The sequence below is a fragment of the Chrysochloris asiatica genome, unplaced genomic scaffold (genome assembly GCF_000296735.1).
Source record: "Chrysochloris asiatica unplaced genomic scaffold, ChrAsi1.0 scaffold00038, whole genome shotgun sequence".
Classification (NCBI taxonomy): Eukaryota; Metazoa; Chordata; class Mammalia; order Afrosoricida; family Chrysochloridae; genus Chrysochloris; species Chrysochloris asiatica.
In genome coordinates this window covers 15829432-15843491 of record NW_006408556.1, presented here as the reverse complement: position 1 = coordinate 15843491, position 14060 = coordinate 15829432, and the positions used below count along the sequence as shown (strand labels likewise).

The 14060-nt window shown below is 47.5% G+C and overlaps 1 protein-coding gene across 1 annotated transcript; it reads right to left on the bottom strand.

The window, feature by feature from the left end:
* Positions 1-397: 397 nt before the first annotated feature.
* On the bottom strand, positions 398-12181 carry CAPN11 (calpain 11). The gene is given in 21 exon segments (XM_006860512.1): positions 398-421; positions 547-605; positions 1281-1397; positions 1481-1559; positions 1977-2045; positions 2278-2342; positions 2444-2501; positions 2590-2655; positions 2773-2812; positions 3092-3309; positions 3601-3612; positions 4956-5119; positions 5328-5485; positions 5604-5678; positions 5923-6008; positions 6097-6176; positions 8935-9107; positions 9251-9384; positions 10145-10263; positions 11474-11543; positions 11954-12181. Coding segments are annotated over 21 exon segments (2094 nt in total).
* Between the last annotated feature and the right edge of the window lie 1879 nt (positions 12182-14060).

Genomic DNA, 14060 nt, shown 5'->3' with positions numbered 1-14060 from the left:
GAAACACAGAGACTCTTAAGTCTGTGGCATATGCTGTTTATTATGCCCGAGGGTGAGGGAGAGAAGAGAAGGTGTGTGCTAGAAGTGGCTCCGAGGTATGAACTGAACAGAAATTGTTGAAAGCTTAAAGCAGGCTCAAGCCTTTCCAGCCAGAGGGTGGGGACTGAGAAAGTAAAAATATACTCATAGAAAGAGAGACAAGACAGACAGACAGAAGGAGCCTGGCTAAGGGAAAGAGAAGCCCTTTGGGTGAGAGTGCAGCCATGTAAATCCACCACAGGAGTTAACATGGCATCTGGGGCCCAGGTGCTGCCCCCTGCTGAGGACTGAAAGGAGGACCTCCTCCCCCAACTCCACCTTGAGGGGCAATAGGGAGAGGACTCCTGAGGCACCTCTATCACCACATGGTCATCTTCAGCCACTGTGGAGAGACAAGCAGCAGGTCTGGGAGTAGGGGTGGAGCAGGGTGACAGGGGTAGAAGAGGGTGGGTGGGGTCATGGGGTGAGGGTATTGCAAGATCCCCTCCCACCCCCTCCTCTACATACCTGGTCCAGGGTCAAGTTAATATAGCCAGTATTCTTGGGGTCCTTGGTAAGAAAGAAGGCTGTTTTGGAATGGAGACGGAGGAAGCAAGTGTTGAGATCTAAGTCAATGGTTAGAAGATCTACCTCCAACAAGGCAGGATGTCAGAAAGGGTATAAGAAGCCCTGTTTCTAGCTCTTTCCCAGCTAAACTGTCTAGCCTCATAGGGAATGAATGATAACAACTCGTATATAGCCATGCTGAGACACCCAGTTCTACATGCTTCCCATATCCTACCTCGTTTAATCTTCATTTCAGTCCTGTGAGAGGCATTAGCCACATTTTATAAAGACACAGATAGATAAAGTAACTGGACCAAGTCATACAGTCAGTAAGTGAGAGAACTGGGATTTGAAGCTAGTTCACCTGGGGCCGGGGTCTGTGCTCCAGGGGTGGATGTGAGGGGAGGGTTAGTAGTTCTCTATCCTACACCATCCCACCTCCAGGAAGCATTTAGAAGGGTGTGGTTATTACAGACACTAGGACGTGCTACAGGAAAATATGGGCTTCCTGGCGTGGAGGAGAAGCCCTGGACCATGCAGTTGGTTTGAATTGCAAGGTTGGTGGTTCAAACTCACCTGCCACTCCTCAGAAACCCTATCTATAAAGGGTTTCTATGAGTAGGAACTGACTTGATGGCTCTTAACAACACCGCTGCCACTACCTATGAAGGGGAGTGGGCAGGCGCTTGACTCACCGAACATGGCCTTCAGCTTCAGGACACAGCTGATGAAGCTGTTGAAACTCATGATCATGTGCTCATCTGCATACCTGGCTACCAGCACTTGCATCACTTTGTTGCTCAGCTTTATGCCTGCGGGTGAGGGGACAGGGAGAATTCAGCTTGCTGGTATCACCACTCCACACTCCAAAGCCCACTTCTGACCCGTTGGCCACCTGCTTTCTCAATTGCCAGGCGCATCTCGTAGGAGTTCATGGTGCCTGACTGGTCCTGGTCACACTCTCGGAAGATGTCCTAAAGGGACAGACAGCGGTAGTAGGATTGTGTGCATCGCATGGTGGTGGCTGTTAAAATACTGCAATACTTCAGTACCGCTGGCTCACATTGCTGCTCAAGACTACAGGGGCTCCCATCTCTAGCCTCTCCCCTCCCTGGCCCACCTCCTAAACCCCCATTTCCTCATTATCTAGTGACCAAAGGTTCATTTCAGGCATAACGGACACCCTGTCTTTGTACACATCTTTTGATTGGATGACACCTGGGCCAGACTGGCTATCAGACATTTTGACTGGTTTCTACACCAACCCCTGGTGTGTGTGTGCATGCATGCATGTGTATGGTCAGGGGTTCCAGCTTCATCCTAACTACTCTCCTTTCTTTTAGAGGGCCTCCCTCTCTCACCCCCATAGTCTGTTCTTCACTGCCCTTTACCGTCCACTTCTTGATTCTTTTCCACAGGATCTGGAACTCCAGAAGTCCCAATTTTCCAGAGCTGTCTTTCTGGGGTGGTGTTGGTCAAGGATAACAGAAGAGGGATAAAGAGGGTGTTTGAAGGCAGGGAACAGAGGGGAGCAAAAGACAAGGTTTCCTGGTATGGTCATGGACCAGAGTACAGGTGTCACTGGCTACCGCATAGCCTAGTCCCCTCCAAAAAGGAGGGTAGGGCAGACCAGAGAAGTGGTCAACTCTGGGACAGGCTGAAGGTGGCAGGGATGGGAGGGCAGGAAGATACATCCATGAGGTTGATCATGCAGCGGCAGGTATCCAAGCTGAAGCCCTTGGTTCTGAGTTCTTTGACTGAGGAAGGGAAGGAGTAGGGAGAAGACCTAGAATGAAGGAGCATTGAGGGCCACAGGGAGTGGTCAAAATGGGGCACAGTCTATGGGTGGTTGACTCACATTTGGAGACGACTTTGTTGAGCATCTTCTGTAGCTCATACACATCAACCTCCTTGTCCTGGGAAGGAGAACATAAATTTCTGATCCGGCCCTTCAATCCCACCCACATCTTACCTGCCTTCGGCCCCCAATCCATGCTCTCTCACCTGTCCTGCCACTACCTCAAACAAATGTATGAAGTCTGGGTCTAAGTCATTCTTTGAGACATTCTCCTGGAAGAAAAGGAATAGAAAAGCAGATGCAAGTCCTGGTCCACAATACCTGGGCCCCAACTCCTTTCCACTCCAGATGCTTCCTCCCAATCCCTGAATCCTCCAGCGTGCCCTCACCTCTTGGAGTAACTCAGCACAGTTGACTTCATCCAGTTCACTGGGGAAAAGTGATTGGTGACTCAGAGGCTACCAAGGGTCAGGGAGGTAGGGCTTTCAGTAGGGTGGCCAGGGAGAGGACAGGTCATGTAGCTGAAGTCATAGAACACGCTCCATGGGACTTGAGTTCTAGTTCTGGCTCTGCGGCTAATTGGGACTTCTTCTTCCCATGCCTCATGCCTCAGTCTCTTTGGTTGTCAAATAGGGACAGAGTACGGGAGGACCAGATGGCTGCTGTCTGAGCTTGACATCCGGTGACCCCAGGGCAGGGTGGTGGGACCCTCACCATGACTCGCTGTGCTTCTCTGTGAAGACTCGAAGCAGGAAGTCAGCCTCCTTGTTCTGGTAGTAGGTGGAGGGAACGATGATATATTCCCCGGGAGACAGCCGCAGTTGGCTGCTCACCTCTCGTGAGTGGGAGAAGATTTCTGAGAAACCGTGGTCCTGATATTTCCGGAAGAAATCCTTCTTCAGGTGGATATTGTTCAAGTTCTGAAACTATATGTGCCCAGGAAGTGGGTACAGGCTGGCATAGGTGGGGGCATAGGATAGGACCTCCCTAAGGTGAAGTCTGACTGGACAGGAGTAGGGAGAGGCACCACCACCAACTGGCTTGGATTGGACGCCACCCAAGTGGCACCCCAATATTTTACTTCTGCAACTCTCATCCAGGGTCCAAGGGGCTGCAAGTCCCACCCATAGCCTTTTGCTGAATGTTACTGCTTGCCCAGGCCCATGTAGCAGGATTAATGGGGGGCAGCCCTGGTTCAAGCCCCATGTCTTCTGTACCTCCTTTGGGACCTGAGAAAAAAACAAAATAGGAGGTTCATTTCTACAGGGCTGAAGGGACGCAGGCCTTCAGAAGCCAGATGGGGTGTGAAGTGTGTGTGTATGTGTGTGTGTTGGCAGGAGGGTGTGGGTTGCCAAGGATACTGAGATACTAGGTGGGTGGAGCTATGACAGCTAACTGGGCCCTCAGCTTGGACAGTGAAGTATAGTTTACGCAAAGTTTTTCCAGGGTAGATTTTAATCATGCAATTCCACAGAGGTGAGGTGATTCACACCAGCTTCCCATTGCTTAAAATGGGCAAGAGCTGAGATTAAAACTAGGAAAACATCTGTAAAACACTCTTCCTGGGAACACTCAGATCTTGCAGGAAGTTAATAGGTGATTAAAAGGGGGCTGTTGAGGACAAATCAGCTTATAAGAAGCTAAGGTAAACTAAGTTAAAAAGGTCTCTCAACTTCAGGGATGCTCAGAACCCTTGCTATGCTAATGTGCACCCCAGAACTCTGGGCTGGAGCTAAAGAATATCACCTTTCTTGACCTTGTTTAACCTTGTTTTACTTGTTTGTCTGCTAACCTGTTGGACTCAGAGCCTGGAAGTAAGGCAAAGCTTGTCTGCATTTTTTGCTCACCATTGAACCCCTGGAAACTGGACTGCAGGTGGACAGAAGACAACCAACCAGTTGCCACTGAGTCAACATTGATTCATGTTGACCCCATGTGTGTCAGAGTAGAACTGTGACCTCCCTCTAGTGTTTTCAATAGGAGATTTTTCAGAAATAGATCTCCAAGCGTCTCTTTCTAGGTGCCTCTGGAAGGACTTGCCCCTCCCATCTTTTGGTTAACAGCCAATTGTATTAACCGTTTGCATCACTCTGGGACTCTGAACATACTCAAGAAATTCTTGTTGAATACCTAACTGAATGAACAAATGACTGTTTCTAGAATTCTACAAAGTACAGTGTGGAAAATGTGAATCAGGGGATTTCTCTAGACCCATGGGGTCAGTGAGGTGGGTAGGGCATCTGGAGGGGCTTTCAGGGAGCTGTGGAAACAGGACATAGGCTATCTGTTTCTGATCCTTGGGTGTGTGAGCCTAGGCAAGTGACCTCACATCACTGGCCCTCAACCTCTTTCCTGTCCATTTGCAGCCTCTGGGACAATGCCTGGCACATGCACCCTAAATGATTTAGATTTTGAAACCTGTGAAAAGAAAACTGCTGGTCCTTTCTCACAAAGCACAAAGTCAGGGCATGTCCCCCTCCAGGTGGGCAGTGATCCTGGCTAGGAAAGGTCTTAAAGGGGTGGGGCCAGATAAGGGGGCTAGATGGGCTGGAGGACTGGCTGGGATGCCCACCGAGAAGATGACAAAGCCGATGGTCTCTATGTCACCAAACCTCCGCCTCCGCCGCCAGTGCTTCTGCATCAGGGCCACCAAGCAGGTGCAGACGACTTCGTTATCTTCGGGGTCATCCTGCTCCAGGAGGCTGATCTTAAACTGGGGGTTAGTCCAGAATGAGTCTGTGGATGATGGGGTCAGGATGATTATATCCTTCCCAGGGTGGACCCTGCTTCCTTAGCCACTTCCTCTGTGAAGTGGGTGGTGGTGGAAAGAATGAGGGACAGAATTGATGGGTCCCTGACCTTGTGAACTCTGACCCCGTGACTTGGTTTCATGGTGAGTAAGTGGCCCATCCCTCACTCCCTGCCCTGAAGTCCCCTCACCAACCGAAGTCCCTGCAGCCCCCCGCGGTGCTGCCCCGTCTCCAGCTGCCCTCGTAGAAGGAGGTGTGCCAATAGCTCTTGGAATCCCCAGAGAACACGTCAGGCGTCAGGTTACAGATCTCCAAGAGTGTGTAGTTGTCCAGGAAATCCTGAAACGTCATCCTGGGGTGGACGGGGTGGGGATGGTTCCTGTCCCCCTGAGGGTCCCTTAGAGCCTCCCCATCCAAGACACAGACAGAAAGGTGGCAGGGAGAATAGGAAATCACTGAGCCACACTGACCAGAACTCTCCATCTTCCTTCTTGTGCCACAGTTGCTTCTGGATGTCTGGGGGCACCTCTTGCCACTCCCTGGAACTGGGGTCGACAGAGGAATGAGAGAAACAGGAGTTGAGAGGCAGCCCCTCCTTCCCAAGAGATTCCTTCATCCCAGAAGGTCTGCCTACGGGAGGTCCTGAGTTAGAGGGGGTAGGGAATGCCTCGGTGTCCAGGTTGTCCTCCCAGACAGGACACCCATTGGCCTCCCTGTGGCATCACCCACTAGGGGCTGCTGTGACCTATGCCCACCCCATACCTGTAGCACTGGCCTAGGGCCACCTACTTGTCACTCCAGGCTCCAGTCCATTCAATTTGGCCCCAGGGATTCCGGAGCCGAATTAGTGTTTTCATCTTGCCATGGTGGAAGACCTGGGTGGGTGGGTGGGTGGGGGCTTAATGGTAGGGACAGAGGGTTAGGAGGGGCTTCTTTTCCCTCTTATTCCTTCCTAGAACTCACATCCTGAAGGCCAGTCACTGAATAGGCATGTCCTCGCACCAGATTCTTCTTGGTCAGTGATTCTAAGTCATCTCTGCTGTCTATCTACAGAAGAGCAGGGAAGGAGAGGGACTCAGGATCTGGTCAGAGGGCCTGGGGCCCCTGAACGTAGGTGACTAATCTTTGGGTAATTAAACTCAGGATTTAAAAATCATTGTAGATTCACCACATGTAAATCAAAGATCTAGAGATCCCATGTGCCTTTTGCCTAGTTTCCCTGGTGATAACAGCTTGCCAACTATATATAATTCAATGCCACAACCAGAAAGCTGACATCAATCTGATCCAACAATTTTGTTCAGATTTCTGTTTTACTTGGACTTTTATGTGTGTGTGCCTTCTGCATTTTTATGCCATGTGTAGGCTCATATACCCCCCCACCATGTCCCCCACCACCAGAATCTCCTGTGCTACCCACCTTCCTTCCACACCATCTTCCTCCCTAACCTTTGGTATTATTAATCTGTTCCCTATTTCTAGAATATTATCCTCTTAAGCATGTTATGTAAATGAAATATGTAAACTTTGGGGATTAGCTTTGTTCACTCAGCAATAATTTTTTGTAATGCTGAGTTTTTGCATTTTTGTTCCTTAAAAAAAATTTTTTTTAAAGAGGTTTCTTTGCTAATTAGTAGGAACCAAGGGTGTGTCTCATGGTGACTGCCATTTCCCTCAGAGATGACCACAGACTCCTCTCTGAGATATCTTTTTTTACAAAAATTCTTACAGTTACCCATTTATTATAGCCAGATAGGAGAAGCAGCTGGCAATGACTGGGAGAGCTCCTAGCACGGGGTCCTTGTTGCTCCTCTTCCTATCAGCTCCCAGAAAGAGCACTTCAAGGTCCTGGGTCCTCTAGTCATTGGGATCTTAAAGAATATGCATGACTTAAACCTTAATGCTTAGTTATGATTGATCCAATCAATGAATATGCATGACTCCATTAGGCCTCCCTCCCTTCCTGAAGTTAGCTCTCCAGGTGTGGGGTCAGTACAGCACTTATTGGCCCCCTTATCTTGGAAAACAAAGCCATCTTTTCTTTTTCCTTTTCCTTCTCTGAGCTATCTTAGCAACATAATGTGATAAGAAGGTGCCTCATTGGCTGTCACTTGTCACTTCCATTCATTGGCTGTGACTTGCCAACTCCATTCATAAAGGAAGAAAATGCTGAATTTCAGTTCAAGGTCACACATTGTCAAGGTGTAGTTGTTCTTTAATCCAATTCTGCATACTCCTGAATTTTACCCATGAACCCTTGAGGGAGTGTGGTCTCCAGATCCAGGTCCATGGAGTGGGGCTTGCTGCTATAACAGAAAGACCACAAGTGGATGGCTTTAATAAACAGAAATCTATTCCCTTCCAGTTTAGGAGGCTTGAAGTCTAAACGGAGGCTGCCAGCTTTAGGGGAAGTCTTTCTGTCTCTGTGGACTCCCGTGGAAGATCCTTTTAACAACGGTGGGCCCAACATTCCTTGGAGATCTCCATGTATCTTGATCTTTCCCTGGGGCTTGGAGCTTCTCAACATAAGAACCCCAGGTCCAAAGAGATCTTTTTCTCGGTGGTAGGAGACCTCCCTTCTTTGCTGGCTTTTATCTAAGACCAGAACTGTGACCTGAGTCACGGGGTTGCGTCCCACGCTAATGCCCGTACAACTCTTTGGCTAGTCACATCAGATCACATCATTATGTAATTTCCAAAGCACTAAGACTCTGATGCAGCCACATTGACAGAGATTCTTTCAGGTACACAATTCAATCCATGATGCTGTTTTCAGGCTGGGCTCAGTTGCTTCTAACAAGTGCCTGGTAGAAAATATGTCCAGCTCTGTGGCCCTGTAAATGGGTGAGTGTGGTTGTGTTCCAACAGAACTCCATTTAGACACAGTGAGATTTGAATTTCATGTTCTCTTCATGTGTCACTACCTGTTACTCTTTGTTTCTTTCCTAATAATATTTAACTGTGTTTTCAGTGCAGGTAACATAACTGTTTAGGTTTTCATTCAACAATTTCTATCCAAGTTGTTCAGTGACACTGTTTACATTCTTCACAATGTGTGAACATTCTCATGATTGACCTTCTGGTTGTTCCATTTCCATTCATCTTGTTTCCCTGCCCTTTGATGTGTTCATCTTTGTTTTAAAGCAAATTATTGGTCAGCTTGTTCCTTTTTAGTGCAGAGTAGTATTCTATGTTGTAGATGTACCATGTAGTATTCTATGTTGTAGATGTACCACAGTTTGTTAAATCATTCACCCACTGAAGGATATCTGGGCTGTTTCCAGTATTTGCCTATTATAAATAAAGCTACTATGAACATTTGGTATAGATTTTTATGTGGATATGTCTTCATTTCTCTAGGATAACTGCCTAAGACTGAATTGGTAGAGTTTTTTTTTTTTTTTTTTTTTTTAGCAAATATTTGTTGAGTGTTTACTGAATGCTTGGGTACCATTTCAGAACCCAGTGTCTAGCACTGACTGAGACCGGGAAGGTAAGTGTCCTCATGGAGTGTGAAAACTATCTGAAGTAGATGGGCCGGGAATAAATACATAGATAAGCAAGATAATTTCAGATCATGATAAGTGTTTGGGGGAAAATCAGAACAAAGATGAGAGTAACTGGGGGTGGGGGGGCAGCTAATTTAGGCTGAGAAACAGGGAAGGCTAGTTTGAGGAAGGGGCAATTGAACTGAGATGAAGAATGATAAGGAGCTGGCCATGCTGATACCTGGGGAAAGAACCTTCTAGGTGAAAGCAACAGCAGAACCAAACTTGACCTGTGAGAGAACTGGGGTTTGACTTACTTCAATGGAGCAACCCACGAGAGAAGATCGGTCCAGGGCCTTCCTAATGAGCCTTAGCAGGTTCTGAGGGGGTTTCTGGACTTGGAAGCTCTGGGCCACGCCCCCAGTGAAGTCCTCAAAGCCTTCCATTGTGTTGCCCCCTGACAGCGCTTCGTAGGATCCGTTCAGTCTGTGGCATGGAGGGGGCACAGTGGGCTCTGGTGGGATGGATGTCTGAACTTGGATCTCCACTACCACCCTACCCCTTCCTGTGACCACCAACTGCTGGGGAGACTTGGAGGCAAGAACCCTTCCTTGGTTCTGGGCACTCACTTGGCATAGGCCTTCTCTAGCAGGGCGCTCCAGAACTCAGCGTCCTCGGCTGAGTGCAGGAACACCAGCTTATGATTTTTTGTGGGCAGCCGGTCGTCCACCACCACATCTATCCACTGCCCAAACTGCCAAATCTGTGGGCAGCAAGGTGGGTCTCAGCAGGACACTGGACATCATTTTGCCTCAGTGTCTTTCTATCGCGCCCACGCACACTCTCTCTCTCTTTCACACACACACACACACACACACACACACACACACACACACACACACACACACCCCACGGAGTTTTCTTGGGAACCTTATCACCAGAGCGCCCCCTGGTGGTAATATATGCCTGTGTCAGCCATCGCGCCTCTTAGAATGGTTGTGAAAAACATTGACAAGCCTGAACTCAGACGCCTTAGCCCAGACCCTGGCTCCTCTCCAAGGCTCTGCTAGTCTCCAGAGTAACCTCATCCACTTTTTTACTTTAGCCCCTCCTCTGAAAAAAGACAGCTGGACTTGAGGATTCCTGAGACTTTAAAACCTCTTCTAATTCATTATTTAGAAATATGTTATGCCATGGGGAAATTGTCCACATTTTGCTAAGTTTGAAGAGCAGAAGTCTATACATAGACAGATAGGTAGCCTGAGACAGAGAAACAGGGGAAGGAGAGCCACAAACCAACAACAATTCTAAGTTTCTTTTTGGGGCATTAAAAAAACAACTGTCACAGTTTCTGAGTAATAATCATCTGTTTCTCTGATAATTAGGGAAAAACTCACTCCAATAATTTTTTTTTTTTTTTAAGTAAAGAAAACAGTTAACTGCATAATATTACGCATGCTCATTATTCTCGCTCTCTCACACACACCCCACAAAGCAACTCTGGCGCTCAAATTTCCCTTCACCAGAAAATGGAAGATGCCAGCATAGTTTTTCTTGAAGCTCTGCCCTTTGGGCACCACACGGTTCAGTAGTCTGGGATTGATGGTGAGGGAGCCAATGGCAGCCAGAAGCCAGCAGTCCCCTGTAAAGACAGCCAGGTGATTTCTACCAGGTTTTGCCCCTTTGAGGACCCCATGTATGTGTGTGTGTTCGGGGGCAAAGGGGTGTTACTCTCAGGCGTGTTCAGGAAGGAGGCCAGTAGGGAGAAACTGAGGGCAGAGGGACAGGCTCTGGGGAAAAGAGTCTGAAACTTTTCTGTTAGGCAAGAGATTCACAAATTAGAGCCAGATGTTGTTGTTTTTGGAAGTTTGGGGCGGAGGATATTTCTCCTCACTCTGGAACCTGTTTTTTTTTTTTTTTTATGAACAAACCCAGTCACCTTCCTTTCCTTCACACTTTGCCCTCGCCTCATGAGGGACAACAGTGCCGTGATTAGGAGTCCAAGACCTTTCTCCCTGAGGTCATCCATGCAATACTGGATGTGAGGGAGGGATAGCTACTTTAGGGGAGGCCAACTTGAGTCCTTTGGAAAGGAACTGAGGCCAGCTGCAAACAGCCATACAATAAAGTCCCCTTGGAGCTGGATCCGCACCTCAGTCTATCCTTCCGATGACTCATGAGACACCATGAACCAGACCCACTAACGGTACTGTTTCTACATTCCTGACCCACTGAGACAGTGACATAATACATGTTGATTGTTGTTTGAAGGTGCTCTGGTAGCGTTGTTGTTGTTGTTATGTGCCATTGAGTCGGTTCCGACCCATAGCGACCCTGTATAGGGTTTCCGAGGGTGTAAATCTTTACGGGAGTAGAAAGCCTCATCTTTCTCCCGCGGAGCAGCTGGTAGTTTCGAACCGCTGACCTTAAGGTTCGCAGCCCGATTCGTAACCACTACGCTACCAGAGCTCCTGGTAGCGTAGTGGTTACGAATTGGGCTGCTATTCTCACGGTCAGCAGTTTGAAACTACCAGCTGTTCTGTGGGAGAAAGATGAGGCTTTCTGCTCCTGTAAAGATTTACAGCCTCGGAAACCCTGTACAGGGTCGCTATGGGTCGGAACCAACTCGACAGCACATGACAACAACAACAACAGCACCCCAACTTGCCCTCCCGACCCAGCCTGCAGCAAGTGGGGGTGGCAGAGAGAAATTGCCTGACCCTCTCAGAAGGGGCGGGACAAAGAAACAGGAGCAGATTGTCTGAACCCAGGTGTTCAAGTTCCTAGCCTCAGAAGACACTCAGCACCTCCACCCTTAGTCATCGAGAACAACTTTCCCGATGCACACTCACCAAGTCCCCCCTGGCAGATGTCCGTCTGAGTAGCTCCATCCACAATGAATTGAGGATTCCTTATGATTTCCTGCAGTGAAGGAATCATGGCTTCAGGGATCCCAGGACATCCTTCCCCCTACCCTCCCTCCCACCTTTCTAGGGAATGCCAAGGGAAGATCTGACAGGGTGGAAGAGAGAAAGGAGCAGAGCCAGCTTAGCATAGCTGTTGGTGGTGACAGCAGAGGCTGGCGGGAACTTGGATGGCTTTCCCAAGGTGTACCTGGAAGTTTTTTCAGAATTGTTCCCAGGCCTGGTGGAACCTAGTGTTGGTGGAGGATTAGGGTTTATCACAGGGACTGGGGCCTGTCACCACACAGCCCATGTTTACCACCTCTGGGGAATGCCCACCTCACAGTTATAGGAGAAGGTGTGCCTGGATGGTAGAGAGCCAGTTCAGCATAGCTCTAGGTTGTGATAGCAAAGGCTGGCAGTACCTACCTTGGGCCGCTGCCAGAGGATGTTCTGCACATTATTGGACTTGGGTCCCAGATCCTTGAAGCCCAGAGAACTGGAGTCAGCAGGGAATAGAGGGTCCTCAAACAACTCCCCCTTCTTTAGACAGGCTGCTTTCAGCTCCTCGAAGTTCTGGTTTCTGAAGCTCACAGCATTGCTGTACTGACCCAGGCCCTTGGCCTTGAGTCGGCTAGAGTTTATTCCAGCTGCCATTCCCTTACAGGGAGAAATGACCTCCACTCAATAATAGAAGGACAAAGAGCTCAATTTTTAAAAATGAGTATATGTATATGCCCAGGAGAAGTGAGAACAGGAATGCAAATAGAAGCCAAAGCTCACTGCGGCACTTTTCACAATAGGTAAAAAGTGGAAACAACCCAGTTGCCCATCAACAGATGAATGAATAAACAAAATACAGTATATACCAAAGGAGCCCTGATGGTGCAGTGGTTAAAGCACTCGGCTGCTAACTGCAAGGTCGAGGGTATGAACCTACCAGTTGTTCTGTGGAAACAAGAGGTAGCAATCTGCTTCCATAAAGATCTGTAGCCTTTCTACTCGGTCCTTTAGGGTCTCTATGAGATGGAATTGACTTGGCGGCAGTGGGTTTTGGTTTAGGTAATACATATAGCTGATGGGATATTGCTCACATAAAAAGAAATGAAGTCCTTTGGTCAACAATGACTTTAAAACCAAGATGAGAATGTAAGGGGACAGAGAAATTAGATGTCTGGAAATGGAAGAGCCAGAAGAGAAAGAGCAAGAATGCTCACACATCGTGGAGACTGAAGCCAATGTCACTGGACAACGTGTGCAAAATAGTTGAATAGGAACCTAAAGTGCTGAATAAACCTTCACAAAACCATAGCAATATTACTGCAAAAAAGAAAAAGAAACAAAGTCCTGGTGCTTGCCACAACGTGCATGGATCTTGGAAACATGATGTTGAGTGAAATAAGACAGTCTGAAGGACAAATATTGCATGACCTTACTTATATGAAATAAGCAAATGCATAGAAATCAAACATTATTAGTTGTTACTGGGTCAGGAAGAAGGAGAAAAAGGGCAGTTTTTGTTTAGGGGGTATTGAGTTTATGTTAATGGAGATGGAATAATCTGGATAATGGTTGTACCTCATGAAGAATGTAATCAAACTTACTGAATATACATGTGGAGATTGCTGAATTGAAGAATTTTATTGTACATATTTTCACCACATTAAAAACACACACAAAAAAGGGAACTTATATCTGCAAGGGGGAAAAAACAGGGACAAAGAACCTGACTAGCTACTTTTCTGAAGCAGACAGACAAATGGCCACTAAGCACGTGGAAAAAAAAAAGTGCTGAATATCATTTGCCATCAGGGAAATAACCCCAAGTCACCTTGTAGTCACTAGGATAGCTACAATAAAAAAGAGAAATCAGAGCAAATGCTGTCCTCAGGGATGTGAAGGAATTAGAGTCTTCATATGTTATTGATGAGAATATAAAATGGTGCAGTTCCTCAAATCGTTAAACACATTGTCACTCTATGATCCAACTTTCTAAGTATAGGCCTCCATTCCTAAGTATGGGAATGTATGTGCACACAAGAATTTGCCCATGAATGTTCCTAGAAGCATTATTGATAATATTCAATAAGTGGGAAAGCCCCATATGTCCATCACTGGATGAATGGGTAAATAAAATATGGTGTATCCATATGGTAGGATATTATTTGGCAATAAGAAGGAATGAAGTAAATGGTGAGATCAAGATGGTGGAGTAGGCAGACATGCTGAGCAGACGCAGCAAGGACATAGGAGACCATGTGAAACAGATACAGATGGTAACCCTGGAACCCTGAGCTTCAGAGGATAGGACAGAGTGGTGGACTGAGTGACAGAGAGGTGGAAGAGGAAGCTGAACAGGAGCAGCAAGAAAAAAAAAAATAAAAAAATAGGTGGCTGTCTGCTGGCCTGGAGCAGTGTGGCCATCTTGATCTTTTGCAGGTGGTCGTTGATTGATACAATAGCTTATAGGCACGGGGACCTGGCTGGAAGTTGTTGGCAAGAAGGGTGGTGCAGTTCTTCCTTGCTCCCTGCACCC